Source organism: Haliotis asinina, chromosome 11 (genome assembly GCF_037392515.1).
Source record: "Haliotis asinina isolate JCU_RB_2024 chromosome 11, JCU_Hal_asi_v2, whole genome shotgun sequence".
NCBI lineage: Eukaryota > Metazoa > Mollusca > Gastropoda > Lepetellida > Haliotidae > Haliotis > Haliotis asinina.
In genome coordinates this window covers 839,552-856,207 of record NC_090290.1, presented here as the reverse complement: position 1 = coordinate 856,207, position 16,656 = coordinate 839,552, and the positions used below count along the sequence as shown (strand labels likewise).

At 40.7% G+C, this 16,656-nt stretch overlaps 1 protein-coding gene across 1 annotated transcript in view; it reads left to right on the top strand.

Annotated features, from left to right (window-relative positions):
* LOC137255706 (secernin-3-like) overlaps positions 1–16,444 on the top strand; it is a 33,381-nt gene extending 16,937 nt beyond the window's left edge. Inside the window, exons 3-6 of the mRNA XM_067793196.1 lie at positions 10,879–11,066; positions 11,374–11,579; positions 12,476–12,694; positions 14,413–16,444. Of these exons, the coding sequence (XP_067649297.1) occupies positions 10,879–11,066; positions 11,374–11,579; positions 12,476–12,694; positions 14,413–14,921 (1,122 nt within the window). The 3' untranslated portion in view covers positions 14,922–16,444. The remainder of the gene's footprint in view (positions 1–10,878; positions 11,067–11,373; positions 11,580–12,475; positions 12,695–14,412) is intronic.
* The last annotated feature ends 212 nt before the right edge of the window (positions 16,445–16,656 follow it).

Here is a 16,656-nt window from a genome sequence, read left to right as displayed (position 1 = left end):
AATCAAGTTCTGGACATACTTATATGGCAGTCAGCACAATCAAGTACTGGACATACTTATATGGCAGTCAGCACAATCAAGTACTGGACATACTTATATGGCAGTCAACACAATCAAGTACTGGACATACTTATATGGCAGTCAACACAATCGAGTACTGGACATACTTATATGGCAGTCAACACAATCGAGTACTGGACATACTTATATGGCAGTCAACACAATCGAGTACTGGACATACTTATATGGCAGTCAACACAATCGAGTACTGGACATACTTATATGGCAGTCAACACAATCGAGTACTGGACATACTTATACGGCAGTCAACACAATCGAGTTCTGGACATACTTATACGGCAGTCAACACAATCAAGTTCTGGACATACTTATACGGCAGTCAACACAATCAAGTTCTGGACATACTTATATGGCAGTCAACACAATCAAGTTCTGGACATACTTATATGGCAGTCAACACAATCAAGTTCTGGACATACTTATATGGCAGTCAACACAATCAAGTTCTGGACATACTTATATGGCAGTCAACACAATCAAGTTCTGGACATACTTATATGGCAGTCAGCACAATCAAGTTCTGGACATACTTATATGGCAGTCAGCACAATCAAGTTCTGGACATACTTATATGGCAGTCAACACAATCAAGTACTGGACATACTTATACGGCAGTCAACACAATCAAGTACTGGACATACTTATACGGCAGTCAACACAATCAAGTTCTGGACATACTTATACGGCAGTCAACACAATCAAGTTCTGGACATACTTATACGGCAGTCAACACAATCAAGTTCTGGACATACTTATACGGCAGTCAACACAATCAAGTTCTGGACATACTTATATGGCAGTCAGCACAATCAAGTACTGGACATACTTATATGGCAGTCAGCACAATCAAGTACTGGACATACTTATATGGCAGTCAACACAATCAAGTACTGGACATACTTATATGGCAGTCAACACAATCGAGTACTGGACATACTTATATGGCAGTCAACACAATCGAGTACTGGACATACTTATATGGCAGTCAACACAATCGAGTACTGGACATACTTATATGGCAGTCAACACAATCGAGTACTGGACATACTTATATGGCAGTCAACACAATCGAGTACTGGACATACTTATACGGCAGTCAACACAATCGAGTTCTGGACATACTTATACGGCAGTCAACACAATCAAGTTCTGGACATACTTATATGGCAGTCAACACAATCAAGTTCTGGACATACTTATATGGCAGTCAACACAATCAAGTTCTGGACATACTTATATGGCAGTCAACACAATCAAGTTCTGGACATACTTATATGGCAGTCAACACAATCAAGTTCTGGACATACTTATATGGCAGTCAACACAATCAAGTTCTGGACATACTTATATGGCAGTCAGCACAATCAAGTTCTGGACATACTTATATGGCAGTCAGCACAATCAAGTTCTGGACATACTTATATGGCAGTCAACACAATCAAGTACTGGACATACTTATACGGCAGTCAACACAATCAAGTACTGGACATACTTATACGGCAGTCAACACAATCAAGTTCTGGACATACTTATACGGCAGTCAACACAATCAAGTTCTGGACATACTTATACGGCAGTCAACACAATCAAGTTCTGGACATACTTATACGGCAGTCAACACAATCAAGTTCTGGACATACTTATATGGCAGTCAACACAATCAAGTTCTGGACATACTTATATGGCAGTCAACACAATCAAGTTCTGGACATACTTATATGGCAGTCAACACAATCAAGTTCTGGACATACTTATATGGCAGTCAACACAATCGAGTTCTGGACATACTTATATGGCAGTCAACACAATCGAGTTCTGGACATACTTATATGGCAGTCAGCACAATCAAGTTCTGGACATACTTATATGGCAGTCAGCACAATCAAGTACTGGACATACTTATATGGCAGTCAGCACAATCAAGTACTGGACATACTTATATGGCAGTCAGCACAATCAAGTACTGGACATACTTATATGGCAGTCAACACAATCGAGTACTGGACATACTTATATGGCAGTCAACACAATCGAGTACTGGACATACTTATATGGCAGTCAACACAATCGAGTACTGGACATACTTATATGGCAGTCAACACAATCGAGTACTGGACATACTTATATGGCAGTCAACACAATCGAGTACTGGACATACTTATATGGCAGTCAACACAATCGAGTACTGGACATACTTATACGGCAGTCAACACAATCGAGTTCTGGACATACTTATACGGCAGTCAACACAATCAAGTTCTGGACATACTTATACGGCAGTCAACACAATCAAGTTCTGGACATACTTATATGGCAGTCAACACAATCAAGTTCTGGACATACTTATATGGCAGTCAACACAATCAAGTTCTGGACATACTTATACGGCAGTCAACACAATCAAGTTCTGGACATACTTATATGGCAGTCAACACAATCAAGTTCTGGACATACTTATATGGCAGTCAACACAATCAAGTTCTGGACATACTTATATGGCAGTCAGCACAATCAAGTACTGGACATACTTATACGGCAGTCAACACAATCAAGTTCTGGACATACTTATATGGCAGTCAACACAATCAAGTTCTGGACATACTTATATGGCAGTCAGCACAATCAAGTACTGGACATACTTATATGGCAGTCAACACAATCAAGTTCTGGACATACTTATATGGCAGTCAACACAATCAAGTTCTGGACATACTTATATGGCAGTCAACACAATCAAGTACTGGACATACTTATATGGCAGTCAACACAATCAAGTTCTGGACATACTTATATGGCAGTCAACACAATCAAGTTCTGGACATACTTATATGGCAGTCAACACAATCAAGTTCTGGACATACTTATACGGCAGTCAACACAATCAAGTTCTGGACATACTTATATGGCAGTCAACACAATCAAGTTCTGGACATACTTATATGGCAGTCAACACAATCAAGTTCTGGACATACTTATATGGCAGTCAACACAATCAAGTTCTGGACATACTTATATGGCAGTCAACACAATCAAGTTCTGGACTTACTTATATGGCAGTCAACACAATCAAGTTCTGGACTTACTTATATGGCAGTCAGCACAATCAAGTACTGGACATACTTATACGGCAGTCAACACAATCAAGTTCTGGACATACTTATACGGCAGTCAACACAATCAAGTTCTGGACATACTTATATGGCAGTCAACACAATCAAGTTCTGGACATACTTATATGGCAGTCAACACAATCAAGTTCTGGACGTACTTATATGGCAGTCAACACAATCAAGTACTGGACATACTTATATGGCAGTCAACACAATCAAGTTCTGGACTTACTTATATGGCAGTCAGCACAATCAAGTACTGGACATACTTATACGGCAGTCAACACAATCAAGTTCTGGACATACTTATACGGCAGTCAACACAATCAAGTTCTGGACATACTTATATGGCAGTCAACACAATCAAGTTCTGGACATACTTATATGGCAGTCAACACAATCAAGTTCTGGACATACTTATATGGCAGTCAGCACAATCAAGTACTGGACATACTTATACGGCAGTCAACACAATCAAGTTCTGGACATACTTATATGGCAGTCAACACAATCAAGTTCTGGACATACTTATATGGCAGTCAGCACAATCAAGTACTGGACATACTTATATGGCAGTCAACACAATCAAGTTCTGGACATACTTATATGGCAGTCAACACAATCAAGTTCTGGACATACTTATATGGCAGTCAACACAATCAAGTTCTGGACATACTTATACGGCAGTCAACACAATCAAGTTCTGGACATACTTATACGGCAGTCAACACAATCAAGTTCTGGACATACTTATACGGCAGTCAACACAATCAAGTTCTGGACATACTTATACGGCAGTCAACACAATCAAGTTCTGGACATACTTATACGGCAGTCAACACAATCAAGTTCTGGACATACTTATACGGCAGTCAACACAATCAAGTTCTGGACATACTTATATGGCAGTCAACACAATCAAGTTCTGGACATACTTATATGGCAGTCAACACAATCAAGTACTGGACATACTTATACGGCAGTCAACACAATCAAGTTCTGGACATACTTATACGGCAGTCAACACAATCAAGTTCTGGACATACTTATACGGCAGTCAACACAATCAAGTTCTGGACATACTTATACGGCAGTCAACACAATCAAGTACTGGACATACTTATATGGCAGTCAACACAATCAAGTTCTGGACATACTTATATGGCAGTCAACACAATCAAGTTCTGGACATACTTATATGGCAGTCAACACAATCAAGTTCTGGACATACTTATATGGCAGTCAACACAATCAAGTTCTGGACATACTTATATGGCAGTCAACACAATCAAGTTCTGGACATACTTATATGGCAGTCAACACAATCAAGTTCTGGACATACTTATATGGCAGTCAACACAATCAAGTTCTGGACATACTTATACGGCAGTCAACACAATCAAGTTCTGGACATACTTATACGGCAGTCAACACAATCAAGTTCTGGACATACTTATATGGCAGTCAACACAATCAAGTTCTGGACATACTTATATGGCAGTCAACACAATCAAGTTCTGGACATACTTATATGGCAGTCAACACAATCAAGTTCTGGACATACTTATATGGCAGTCAACACAATCAAGTTCTGGACATACTTATATGGCAGTCAACACAATCAAGTTCTGGACATACTTATATGGCAGTCAACACAATCAAGTTCTGGACATACTTATATGGCAGTCAACACAATCAAGTTCTAGACATACTTATACGGCAGTCAACACAATCAAGTACTGGACATACTTATATGGCAGTCAACACAATCAAGTTCTGGACATACTTATATGGCAGTCAACACAATCAAGTTCTGGACATACTTATATGGCAGTCAACACAATCAAGTACTGGACATACTTATATGGCAGTCAACACAATCAAGTTCTGGACATACTTATATGGCAGTCAACACAATCAAGTACTGGACATACTTATACGGCAGTCAACACAATCAAGTTCTGGACATACTTATATGGCAGTCAACACAATCAAGTTCTGGACATACTTATATGGCAGTCAGCACAATCAAGTTCTGGACATACTTATATGGCAGTCAGCACAATCAAGTTCTGGACGTACTTATATGGCAGTCAACACAATCAAGTTCTGGACATACTTATATGGCAGTCAACACAATCAAGTTCTGGACGTACTTATATGGCAGTCAACACAATCAAGTTCTGGACATACTTATATGGCAGTCAACACAATCAAGTTCTGGACATACTTATATGGCAGTCAACACAATCAAGTACTGGACATACTTATATGGCAGTCAACACAATCAAGTTCTGGACATACTTATATGGCAGTCAACACAATCAAGTACTGGACATACTTATATGGCAGTCAACACAATCAAGTACTGGACATACTTATATGGCAGTCAACACAATCAAGTACTGGACATACTTATATGGCAGTCAACACAATCAAGTACTGGACATACTTATATGGCAGTCAACACAATCAAGTTCTGGACGTACTTATATGGCAGTCAACACAATCAAGTTCTGGACATACTTATATGGCAGTCAACACAATCAAGTTCTGGACATACTTATATGGCAGTCAACACAATCAAGTACTGGACATACTTATATGGCAGTCAACACAATCAAGTACTGGACATACTTATATGGCAGTCAACACAATCAAGTACTGGACATACTTATACGGCAGTCAACACAATCAAGTTCTGGACATACTTATATGGCAGTCAACACAATCAAGTACTGGACATACTTATATGGCAGTCAACACAATCAAGTTCTGGACATACTTATATGGCAGTCAACACAATCAAGTTCTGGACATACTTATATGGCAGTCAGCACAATCAAGTTCTGGACATACTTATATGGCAGTCAACACAATCGAGCGTGGCCTGACCCAACCCCATTTCTGTTGGATTCTGTAGGCATAATAAGCATAAGTCAGGAAAAAGGAAAATATGGTATTTTTATACTTATCCTGACTCAAGGCATCAAGCCCTCCCATTCACCCCTCTCAGGCATGTTAATTCTGGTGTCAGGCTTATGAGATTCAGAGAGAGTGGAAATCATGGCAGGTCATGTGACTGTATTGGCGTGAAAGGTAGACTTCCGATGGGTGAGTGTATTGTATGTCCGCTTCAGTTAGAATGGAACTTCAAGGGATTTGAAGTGTTCCACTATCATTGCATGGGGGGAAGAGATACGCGTAATAAGCATGAGTCAGGATAAGCATAAAATATAAATTTGATTAAGAAATACATATTGGGTAAGGAATATGAACAATTATTCACAAATATGATATTGTAGTTAAGTGATTGATGATGATTAAGTGACCCCCATGATGACTGGTAATGTGTCACAGTAATAACTGGTGATCTGACATACCAATCACATCTGGTATGTAACACACTAACTGTTATAGTCCACAGTGCCATGTGCAGCCATTGTAAACTAACATGACTTGCACTACTGCAATGCTGGTACATATTCAATTCTTGCATATCGCACTTTAATAAGGGCTCAAGTAAAACAAGCTCAGATATAAAATTGTAAATATTCATTCATATTTGGTTATGGTGACCACAAATAAGAATTGTATTTATGAAAGGCTACGGTTTGCTTCTCCGAATATGTGATTGTATTGTAACAGCCTTAGTGGCGTAGATGATTTTGACCAGTCACGATCCTTATAACAGATTGTACTGAAAAACCATCATTAGAAACCAATATTTATTGTATAAATTTTTAACTAATGTTACCATACGTCGTATGCATATACCCCAAGATCTGCTTAAAAGGGATCAGACAGTCATTGATTTGCCATTCTCTGGACTGACTACCTCATGTATCAACAAATGTACAGGAACGGAAGTGACGTGATCTCCCCTCCTACGCAAGTGTGGACTATCCCCCAAATTCACTTTTTCTTCAAGCATCTTGCAAGTCTTTTTTTTTTTTTGTTTCGCTAAGTTGTTACCTACTGACACTTTCTCAGTATTTAAGTTGTTGTTTGTATCTGGTAGGTATGTTTTTTATTACCCTTTCCTCTTTTATGTATGGGTGAAGAAGAAAATATGTTAACTTCTACTACTTCTCCTGGCTATATTGTGTCTCTCACTTAGTTGGGGGGTGTATTTCCTGTGCCATTAGTATCCCTCCGCTTGGCATATGTGGTGTTTTGTAGTCTCGTATGTCTTTTTCACCATAATGTCCTTGCTGACGTGTGTGTTTACCATTTTATGTTCCAATTTGTGTTTGTTTTCACTTTCTTCTCAGTACAGTAGGGGAAGCCATTTTAGCTTTTCACTTTCAACTGTCCCGCATGTATGCCCCTTACTTCTGCAAGGTGGTTTTCCATTTTTTTCTATAGGTTTTTTTTCTATTGGTGTTAAAGTGTTATTTACATATCACTTTTTTTTGTGTATAACAGCATTTGTGTGCATGACACGATAATTTTGTTGTATCTGCAAAGTGCAGAAATTTGCGAAAGGCACCCATCCCTGGGACTGTGCCACAGTATCTTGTGCACTAGCTCAGCAGTGCCATCATTGTTCTTTGTTATCCATCCCCAACTTGAAGGCGTTCCTTGTTGAGGTCGGCTCTGACCTCTTCTTTGGGTTCACGTTCGTTTCTGCTTCAGACCCCAGACAGCTCTTCCTGTCCATTGACAGCTGAGGCGTCTAATCAAGATTCTACCCCTACACAGTGTCTGCCAGCACCTGAACCTCAGAGCATGTCGGGCGCTTCATTGACTTATGTCAACCAGATGCCCTTTCTTATCTGGAGGTACAGAAGTTACTTTGGATGCTCCTCTTGCCAGCAGCTGTAGTTTCTCAACCTGGTGCTGTTCCGACACCGACGCCAGTCCTGACCTCTGTTTCGCCTACAATGCTCCCAGCAACGGTGCCTGTTGCTCCCCCTCCTGACTCTGCTGAGCAGCTGCCTGGACCAGCGCTGATGCCGATGCCATTTGCAAACCACCAAATCTGTAGGGTGGCGCCTTAATCTACAGTTTCTCATGAGGAGGATTTACAATGGCCATTATTGGAAAAAGGCTCTCGCTCATCCAACTCTCGTTGCCATTCTAGAAGCCCATGCTGTTCTCGCCGCTGCCAATCTTGGTCTAGGTCTCACTCTCCCCAGTGTTCCACAGGCTTAGGGAGGCATGCAAGATCTCTTACTCGTGGGAAATTCCATCATTCGGTCCTGTTCTAGGCGGCCTCGTCCTTGCCAGTCACCACATTGCCCATGCTCACGTTCCCCTGATGTTCCTTACAGCTCTTTGCCTCAGTCTTCGACCGCTCCTCAGCGCTCAATGCCTTCTGTCTCCAGTCAACAGCACGATGCTCCTACTATGTCCTGGCATGATTTGAGGGAACGTGATTTTTCATAACAAGGAGATGCTAGATGAGACTGAGGTTTGGGTACTTATCTTCCCCCCTTCGGTGTCTACGATTGGATCGCCAACAGGTTGCCGGATTGCCTGTCTCCTATTTCCAGTACTAATGACCAGAGAGCCATCAGGTATTACCAGAGTTGCTTTTTCCAACATTTCAACAACCTTGAGCTACAAGCAGTCATTCTAGCTGTATGACACTGGATGCCTCTGCTGAACTCCTTATAGCATCGTACAATTCTGTGGTGGTGTGGTTGATTCCAACCAAATCTAAACTGTCCAGCTGTTGGAGAAGACTTTTCTGTCAGCCAGTATCCTGGATCACAAGAGCATCACAGCAAGAGCTTGGCACATTCCAGGAATGTTGCAGCAGATAGTCTTTCACGACCAGGCAAACCATCACTGACAGAGTGGATGCTGCATCCAGAACCTTCCACCTGCTTGTCACAATCATGGCTATCATCTTATTGACCTATTTGCGACCCAGTTCACCAATCAGATCGCATTGTATATGTTTCCCAGGCATTAGCAGTTGATGTCATGTCCTTGTCGTGGAAGGGTCTGGACGCTTACACCAGTCCAACACCAGTTTGGCTGCCTGCGTTGATGGCAGAGGTCAAGCAGACGAAGAGTATTCATCTGCTCCTAGTCACCCCTTGGTGGCCAACCAAGACTTAGTTTACAGACCTGCACCGTCACCGACAGAAATCTGCAACAGTTACCAGAGTGGTCTCACCTGCTGCTGCATCCTCACAGTCACCAACTGCACCCGATCCATCACAGTTCCATCTGCACAGTTGGAGCATTTGAAGAAAGCACTGAAGGTATGTGGCTTAAGTTATCGCCTACGCTCATTGCGTTTCCACATGATCCCTCTATAACGTTAAGTGGATGTCTTTTGAGAAGTGTTGTTCACAGAAGTCCAAGGACCCATTGACAGCTTCTCAGTTCATGGCAGAGTTCCTGTCCTGGTTCTTAAGATGTATATTGCCAAGTCTGGAGTAAGTCTCATAAGAGACTATTCATCCCGTTTTCCACTGCAGCTAAAGGTGAGGTTAATAGAAACACCATTGCGCTTTGGCTACATACAACCATCCTGGCTGCTTACAACACATGAGCTGTTCCTCCTCCTTCAGCCAGTAATCCTCACCATGACTTTCAACAGGAATTGCACTGTTCTGGCTATCATGGAGTAGTGTTTTTTAAAATCTCTTCCGTCTTCGCAAGCCACTGTCTGTGGGATCTAGCAGTTGAGGATGTGGAGGGTGTTCAATCTTTGGTCCACTGGTAGTTGCCCAGCAACTCACCCAACCTTCCACCCATTAGGTAACTACTGCTCCTTTCCTTCTGGTCTTAAGGATAACTCACGCCCTGACCATGCTTCTTTTCCTTTGGGTTTCCATGGGTGACTATCTGTCTCTTGTTGCAGATGTTACCTATGATGGTCTGCTGTTTCAGTTAGTCTTCCTGGATTCCCTTTGGCATGTAGTCTTCTTGTTGTGGGACAGTCTGGAGTCTGACACCTCCGCCCTACTGTCAAATCTGTCGAACCTATGGTCATAAGACCTATGGTAAGGTAAGTTAAATTTTTTTTTAAATTTTAGATATTTACATACCTACCTACCATAGGATGGTAACTCCCTCACAATGCTGGAGGCTCCTCCCCACTCTGAGCTCTTAGGATCTCTTCAGTAAAAGTGAATTGTTTTGATAGTTTGCACTTGCGTGGGAGGGCAGATCACTTCTGTTCCTGTATGTTTGTCAGTACATGAGGTAGCCAATCTAGAGAATGGTGAGTCAACAGCTGCCTGTTCTCTTTTAAGCGCATCTTGAGGTAATATGCATTAAACTCATGGTAAGGTAAGTATTTGAATATCTGAAATATTTAGATTTTAATAAAATTGCTTTTTACAACTGCAATAATACTCCTGGCAATGTTGCTGTGTTCAGAACTTTCGAACGAATCATGCAGTGGAAAGATGCCATGAAGGGATTTTGGATGATAAACAATCAGTGTCTGAGATAATGAACCAGTCATATTGCATATTTCATTTGATTGTGATATATCTATGAACATCTTCAGTGAATTTAGCAATGCGTGGAGTCAGCCCACAGATGACATCCTTTCCTTGTCAGTGTAGCAGGGCGTGGAGACATCCCACAGATGACATCCTTACCTTGTCAGCATAGCAGAGCGTGGAATCGTCCCATGGTTCAGATGGTGCATGGTTTGAATCCAAACAAGAAAATTTTATGCTCGGTACTTGAACATTAAGAAATACTTTTATTCCAGTGTACTTACATAGAGATTGACGAGGTTCCCCAGACACATGCTGTGATCCTCAGTAAGCCAGCGTGGATGTGGGGGGCGGAGATGGGGGCCAATCAGCATGGAGTGTGCATCGGGAATGAAGCAGTATGGGATAAGCTCAACAGTGCGGAGGATCTCACAGAGAGGCTGCTCGGGATGGATCTTGTCAGGTAGTGGAAGCTTCTACACGTGATACTATTTGAAAATTAATCATTGCTTTTGATTCTCATAATTTAAGCATTGCACAGGTCTTGTAGGGTAGGGCAGTTTCTAAACCCTGGAACTATTTGGCTTGCAACTAATCATTGATAGATTTTGATTCTCATCTTCTTAGCATTGGGCAGTTTCTGTATCTGATCAGTGATGGAAACTGAGAATGGACGGTTGATGGGGTTTTGTCATATCCTATAGTTTACATGGTTCACAAATCTCCAATTCTGCTAAAAAATACACTCAACTTACACATACTGTATTCAGACTTGGTCTTGAGCGAGCGATGTCAGCACGAGAGGCAGTGGACGTGTTGACATCACTACTTGACAAGTATGGTCAAGGGGGCCCTTGTAGTGAACAGACAGGGATGACGGACTGGGCGTACCACAACAGCTTCCTGATAGCTGACAGGAAGGAGGCTTGGGTGCTGGAGACTGCTGGGACACTGTGGGCTGCAGAGCATGTCACAGGTAACGTCTATGATACGACCATGTGTTCTTGACACCTGAAAAAAGCCCCTATACCCTGCTATGCCCAGCAGATAAGGTATAGAGAATGCTAAAACATGTCCCCTGTAATATCATCTTTGTGAAACGAGTGAATAGTTTGGTATCTAACAAGCGAAAGCAAGTTAGAAACTGATACCATTCACGAGTTTCATAAATAAGGGGGTTACATGGGACATAGTTTAGTATTATATTTATTATTCATCCAACATTAGCAAAATAATATCAAGCTAAGTATTTCTTTCCTAAGAATTCAACGAGTGTGGTGACACTGCGGTCTGTGAGTCAAGCAAAATCTAATACTTTTGTGACAGAGGTATTAGCATTGTGACGTCATAACTGTAAAAACACTTTGACGTCATACATATGGCATCATGCGATGTTATTACACAGTGTGTAATAACTTTGTAAAATTATTAAACAGTGATATCTTCAACGGGTGAGTAATAAGGTCGTATCTCTCATTCTCTACCCTAGACATATAACAGTCACACCAATTGGATGAAATTTCCAGTCATAGAGCTAGAATGATGTCTGTCACTGACAGAAGTCACGACTTAAAACGGGTCATACTGGCAGCTGAATTTAGGGTTTCTTAGCTTTTATAATTGACATTATTTTCTCATATATGAATGTGTATACATAAACATCAGGGTGCACACTTTGTTCTGTACACAAAGGAGCTTGACCCTGCTTGGCCCCATATAATTATGTGGAACATGTCATCAATAACCTGTTATAAATGTTGATCTGATGTCACAACATTCAAAGTAAATATGCTTCACATGACTTCGTTTGACTTGATGATGGTGTAAGAATGGTGAAAGTAATTTCAATCCACTGGACATTTCTCATTGCAGAGGGTGTAAGGAATATCTCCAACGAGTTCAGTATTGGTACAAAGATTGACCTGTGTTCCCCCAACCTTTGTGAGGAGCTCAAGGCACTTGGACTGTATGATGGGGCTGGCGAGCTGAACTTTACAGCAGCAGTGAGTGAAGGGGGCGCCACTGCAGCTCTGTGCAAGTCACATCGCTACGTGAGGGGAAGGAAGCTCCTGCAGATGCTGTCAGAAAAGGGTAGGGACATGTCTGATCTGATATTTTACATTGATCCGGGTAGGAATTGGAGGTAGTACCCTGCTTGTTGTATTGTAAGATGGGACTAAGATGATCGGGTGGTCAGACTTGCTTACTTGGAAGACACAACTGTGTAGATCAATGCTCATCCCATTGATTACTGGATCATCTTGTTCAGACTTGAATGTGTACAGACATTTGCCTTACAACTGGAATATTGCTGAGGGCAGCATTGAACAACGAATGAACAAACACAGTCTTTGCCTTTTGAATGACAGAACTCCAGAATATGGAAATATGTAGTGAAAATGGATGTTTCAAATGTTAATGAATGCAGTGTACTCAGACAGACTTGTCATTTTTTATTTTACAATAATGTGAAAGTTCTTTTGGAAACTATGATATATATGAATGAAGCTATTGTCACTTTTGACACAGATGGGAGAGTGGTTGGCTCATGCTGGTAGACAGAATTGCCATTTCTGTTGCCCTGATGGTGCTGTGATCAGGTGTACTGGATTCAGAGATTGTAATTGTAACACATTGCCGATGTCAAAAGTGACAAGGACAGGACAACTTTTTAAAAAAATATTTTATAGAAAAAAAGTGATGAGGGAGGAACATTTTTTTTTTCTTCTCAGAAATACAGCTGGGAAGTTTGGCACTTGTTAATGAGTTGTAGATTCAGTCACATTTGTTCTTACAGACGCTCATTCTCATAATGGACAAATGGATGATAGGGATGCGGTCAAGCCAAAATTATTTTTAAATGGCAGTAAAAAATTGTACGGGCTCAAATAATAGTGATGCGCCAATGCCTCAGAAACATTTCATGTTTTTATTCAGTCTTAATTGTGTGTCTTTTCACCTCAGGACTATGAGCTCTTATTGTCATGGGATCTATTTGGAATACTTCATACAAATAGTTTGTCAGCCTGTAATGATAACATTACATCATTACATTTTATGCATTGCTTGTTATGTCCTGCCATGTGTTTAGCGCAAAGCAGGGGATACAGTATTAGTCCTTACGTATGTACGACTTTGAATATCTAAAGAACCTTTGTCTACATTCTTTCATATTTAGTACCAAGTTTCATCACAGTATAAGAAAGGTCACAATTAGGTTTTGTGACCTTGCCCTCCATTTCAAGGTCACAAGGGGACTTTTAAATACAGGACTTAAGGTGAATCCCTGTATGACTCCTTAACTATATGGACAATACAGTTCGTGCAAGAGATTGGTGAAGTGCACAAGATGTTTGCAGCTGAATGTGTATACTGCTCTCCCTTTGGTCTTGTACTAGTCTATTTAGCGTGTAAAATACCATATACCTTGCTACGCCTCAGTTCCCATACAAGGTGATGGTAGTGCGGAGATGATTGTAACTCTGAACCTATATGCATAGACTTGTGATGATCATAGGGTTCTTGATGGTCATTCATTATTCTTTATGCCAGACTATTGTCATAGACCTACAACAACAACAATCAAGGTGCAAGGATGATCGTGACATCCATTCTTTATCATGGACTTATGACAGTAGCCGTACTGCTAAAATGATAATAGTTCTCGTTCTGCATCATAAATGTTAGATGTCATAGAGTAAGGATGATTGTACCCTGTATCACAGTCATTGTGCTACAATCACTTTGTGGAATGGGGCAACATAGTAAGCACTGATACCCATGACTCTACAAGAATATTCTGTTTCCAGGTACCTTTGGTGCCCCAGAGATGATGCAGATTCTCCGTGACGAGGACAGTGGTTTCTGTATGACTGGTGCGTTCACCTCAACAGGAAGTCAGGTGTCAGTTCTATCCCCTTCTGAATCCTCCATGCTGCCTTGTCACTGGTTCACAGCAACGCCCAACCCTCTGCGTAGCGTATACAAGCCCTTTGTGTTCACCCCTGACACTGTTGACATTGGTAGCCAGACAAAGTCTCCTGACTACGGCCAAGATGATCCAGCAAGAAAAATCCCCAGGTTTCAAGGACAAGTCAATCGACAGCATGAGCTACACAAGGGTCACAAACAGTTCTGTGAACAGCTGGACATGGAGGATGCAAATGCTAAGGAAGTTCTGCAGAATCTGAAAAGCCTTGAGACCAAATGCCTGGAGGACATGAAAGAAATGCTCGAACGATTTGACGGCAAAAATTTCACAGAACTTGCAAGTGTTTTTCCTACCGTTGTGACACAGGAACTGAGTTTGTACAAGTAAACTCAATTCGTAAATGAACTCTGGTCATCAGAACCTAACGGTGTTGAAATCATCAAAAAGCTAAGGAGACAATCCTATCAACAAAGGAACCGGGTTGCAATTGGTCATAGATGCCATAGGTCAACATGCTGTTGTCTCCCTTTGCTGTCCAGATCTTCTGATTGTTCGGATTTCAAGGTTCATCTGAAACCTTGGGATGGTCAGTATCATGGGTTCCACAAGATTGGTGGCTTCTACAGCGGGGTTCACTGAGATTTCTCACCACTGCATGTCAGATGATATTTAAGTATTGTTCAAAACATCGCTCAACCTTTACTCACCATCAGTGAGTCAGACTGCGTTACAGATAGTGCTTGATAAAAGAAAGATGTTGATTACTAAAGGATTTCATACAGAATCAACAGAGACTGACAAGTGATGACTTTTTGAAAGACATCTTACTGATGTAATGGATATTTTTAACAGGTATGGTAACAGATGTTAAGAATGATGTCATATAAAACAAGTTTCAACTTACTCTTATGTCTGAGTGTTAGTGATAGTTACTGACCACAGTTTGTGGTGCTGTTACCATGTGATGGAGTATGATAACGAAATGTTGGTACATTTCCTAACATATGTACAATATTTGAAGACAATTTCAGGTGTCCCCACGTCCTGCTTGAGTGTCAGTCAGTGTTCACTCATGCAGCTACATTTCCCCATGTAATTTGGATACAGTTTAAAATTGCAGATGCGGAAATATAATTTCAGCATCGTGTGGCCCAAGTCCGTCACAAGGAAAGTAACATATGTTATATTTGCGATCTAACCCACTCAGGTACCACAGCTTAGACAATCATGAAAGTTAAATAGCTGGTAGTCTACCATATCTGACCAAAGGTAAGCCCATCTCATAGATTAACCCTTAATATCTGTATCAGAATGGTATGTTTTGTACATAAGCCTCCCAAACAATGGGGTCCTAATTGCAGCCAACTCAGACCACAAATGGTAGTTGCCATTTTGGATTCAAAATGTAAGTATGTTCTATTAGCAATTTTACAGACATCTTTTGTGGGAACCTGTGTTTGTTTTCACTTGTTGTTATATCATAGTGATCACTTTTGGTAGCAACGAGAAAGTAATTTTACTCAAAACGTTAAAAAAAATATTATTTCTGTTAGCTGCAGTGAAATAGTGTCTGGGTATATGCAGATGAGGCGGACGTTGGGGCCTGACTCCGACAATGAGGGTTTGAATCCCAGGTGTGTAAAATCCAACAAAAGCACGAGAACCTCTACTTTACCGAGAAGGTGTAATCCCCAATATTACATGTGTTACATTCGACCACTTTCTATAGGATATTGTCTGTTTGATAGGAAAGTAGTGTTGGGTTAATTAAACGGCTCAACAATTGTACATGAAATCCTAGGCAATGGGAGTTTTCTTTGTGTAATGAAAAGTAATGTTTTATAATATCCTAATAGTCAACTGTTTGAGTAGTCATCAACCATGATACAGTTTATAGCTAGGTAAGAATTTAATTTAAGATGGCACTTAATATGATTTATTGGTTAAGATTTCTTTACAAATGATATATTACATTGTATGATCAGTTTTGCCAGGTATGTAATGCATTTACAAGTCTTTAAATCAAATTGAATCTTTTTCTATAATAATAGCTTCTAGTCGTAATTTATTGTGGGAAAGAAACTGGTTTCGGAGCACCAACTGGATGATGTAACAGTGCACA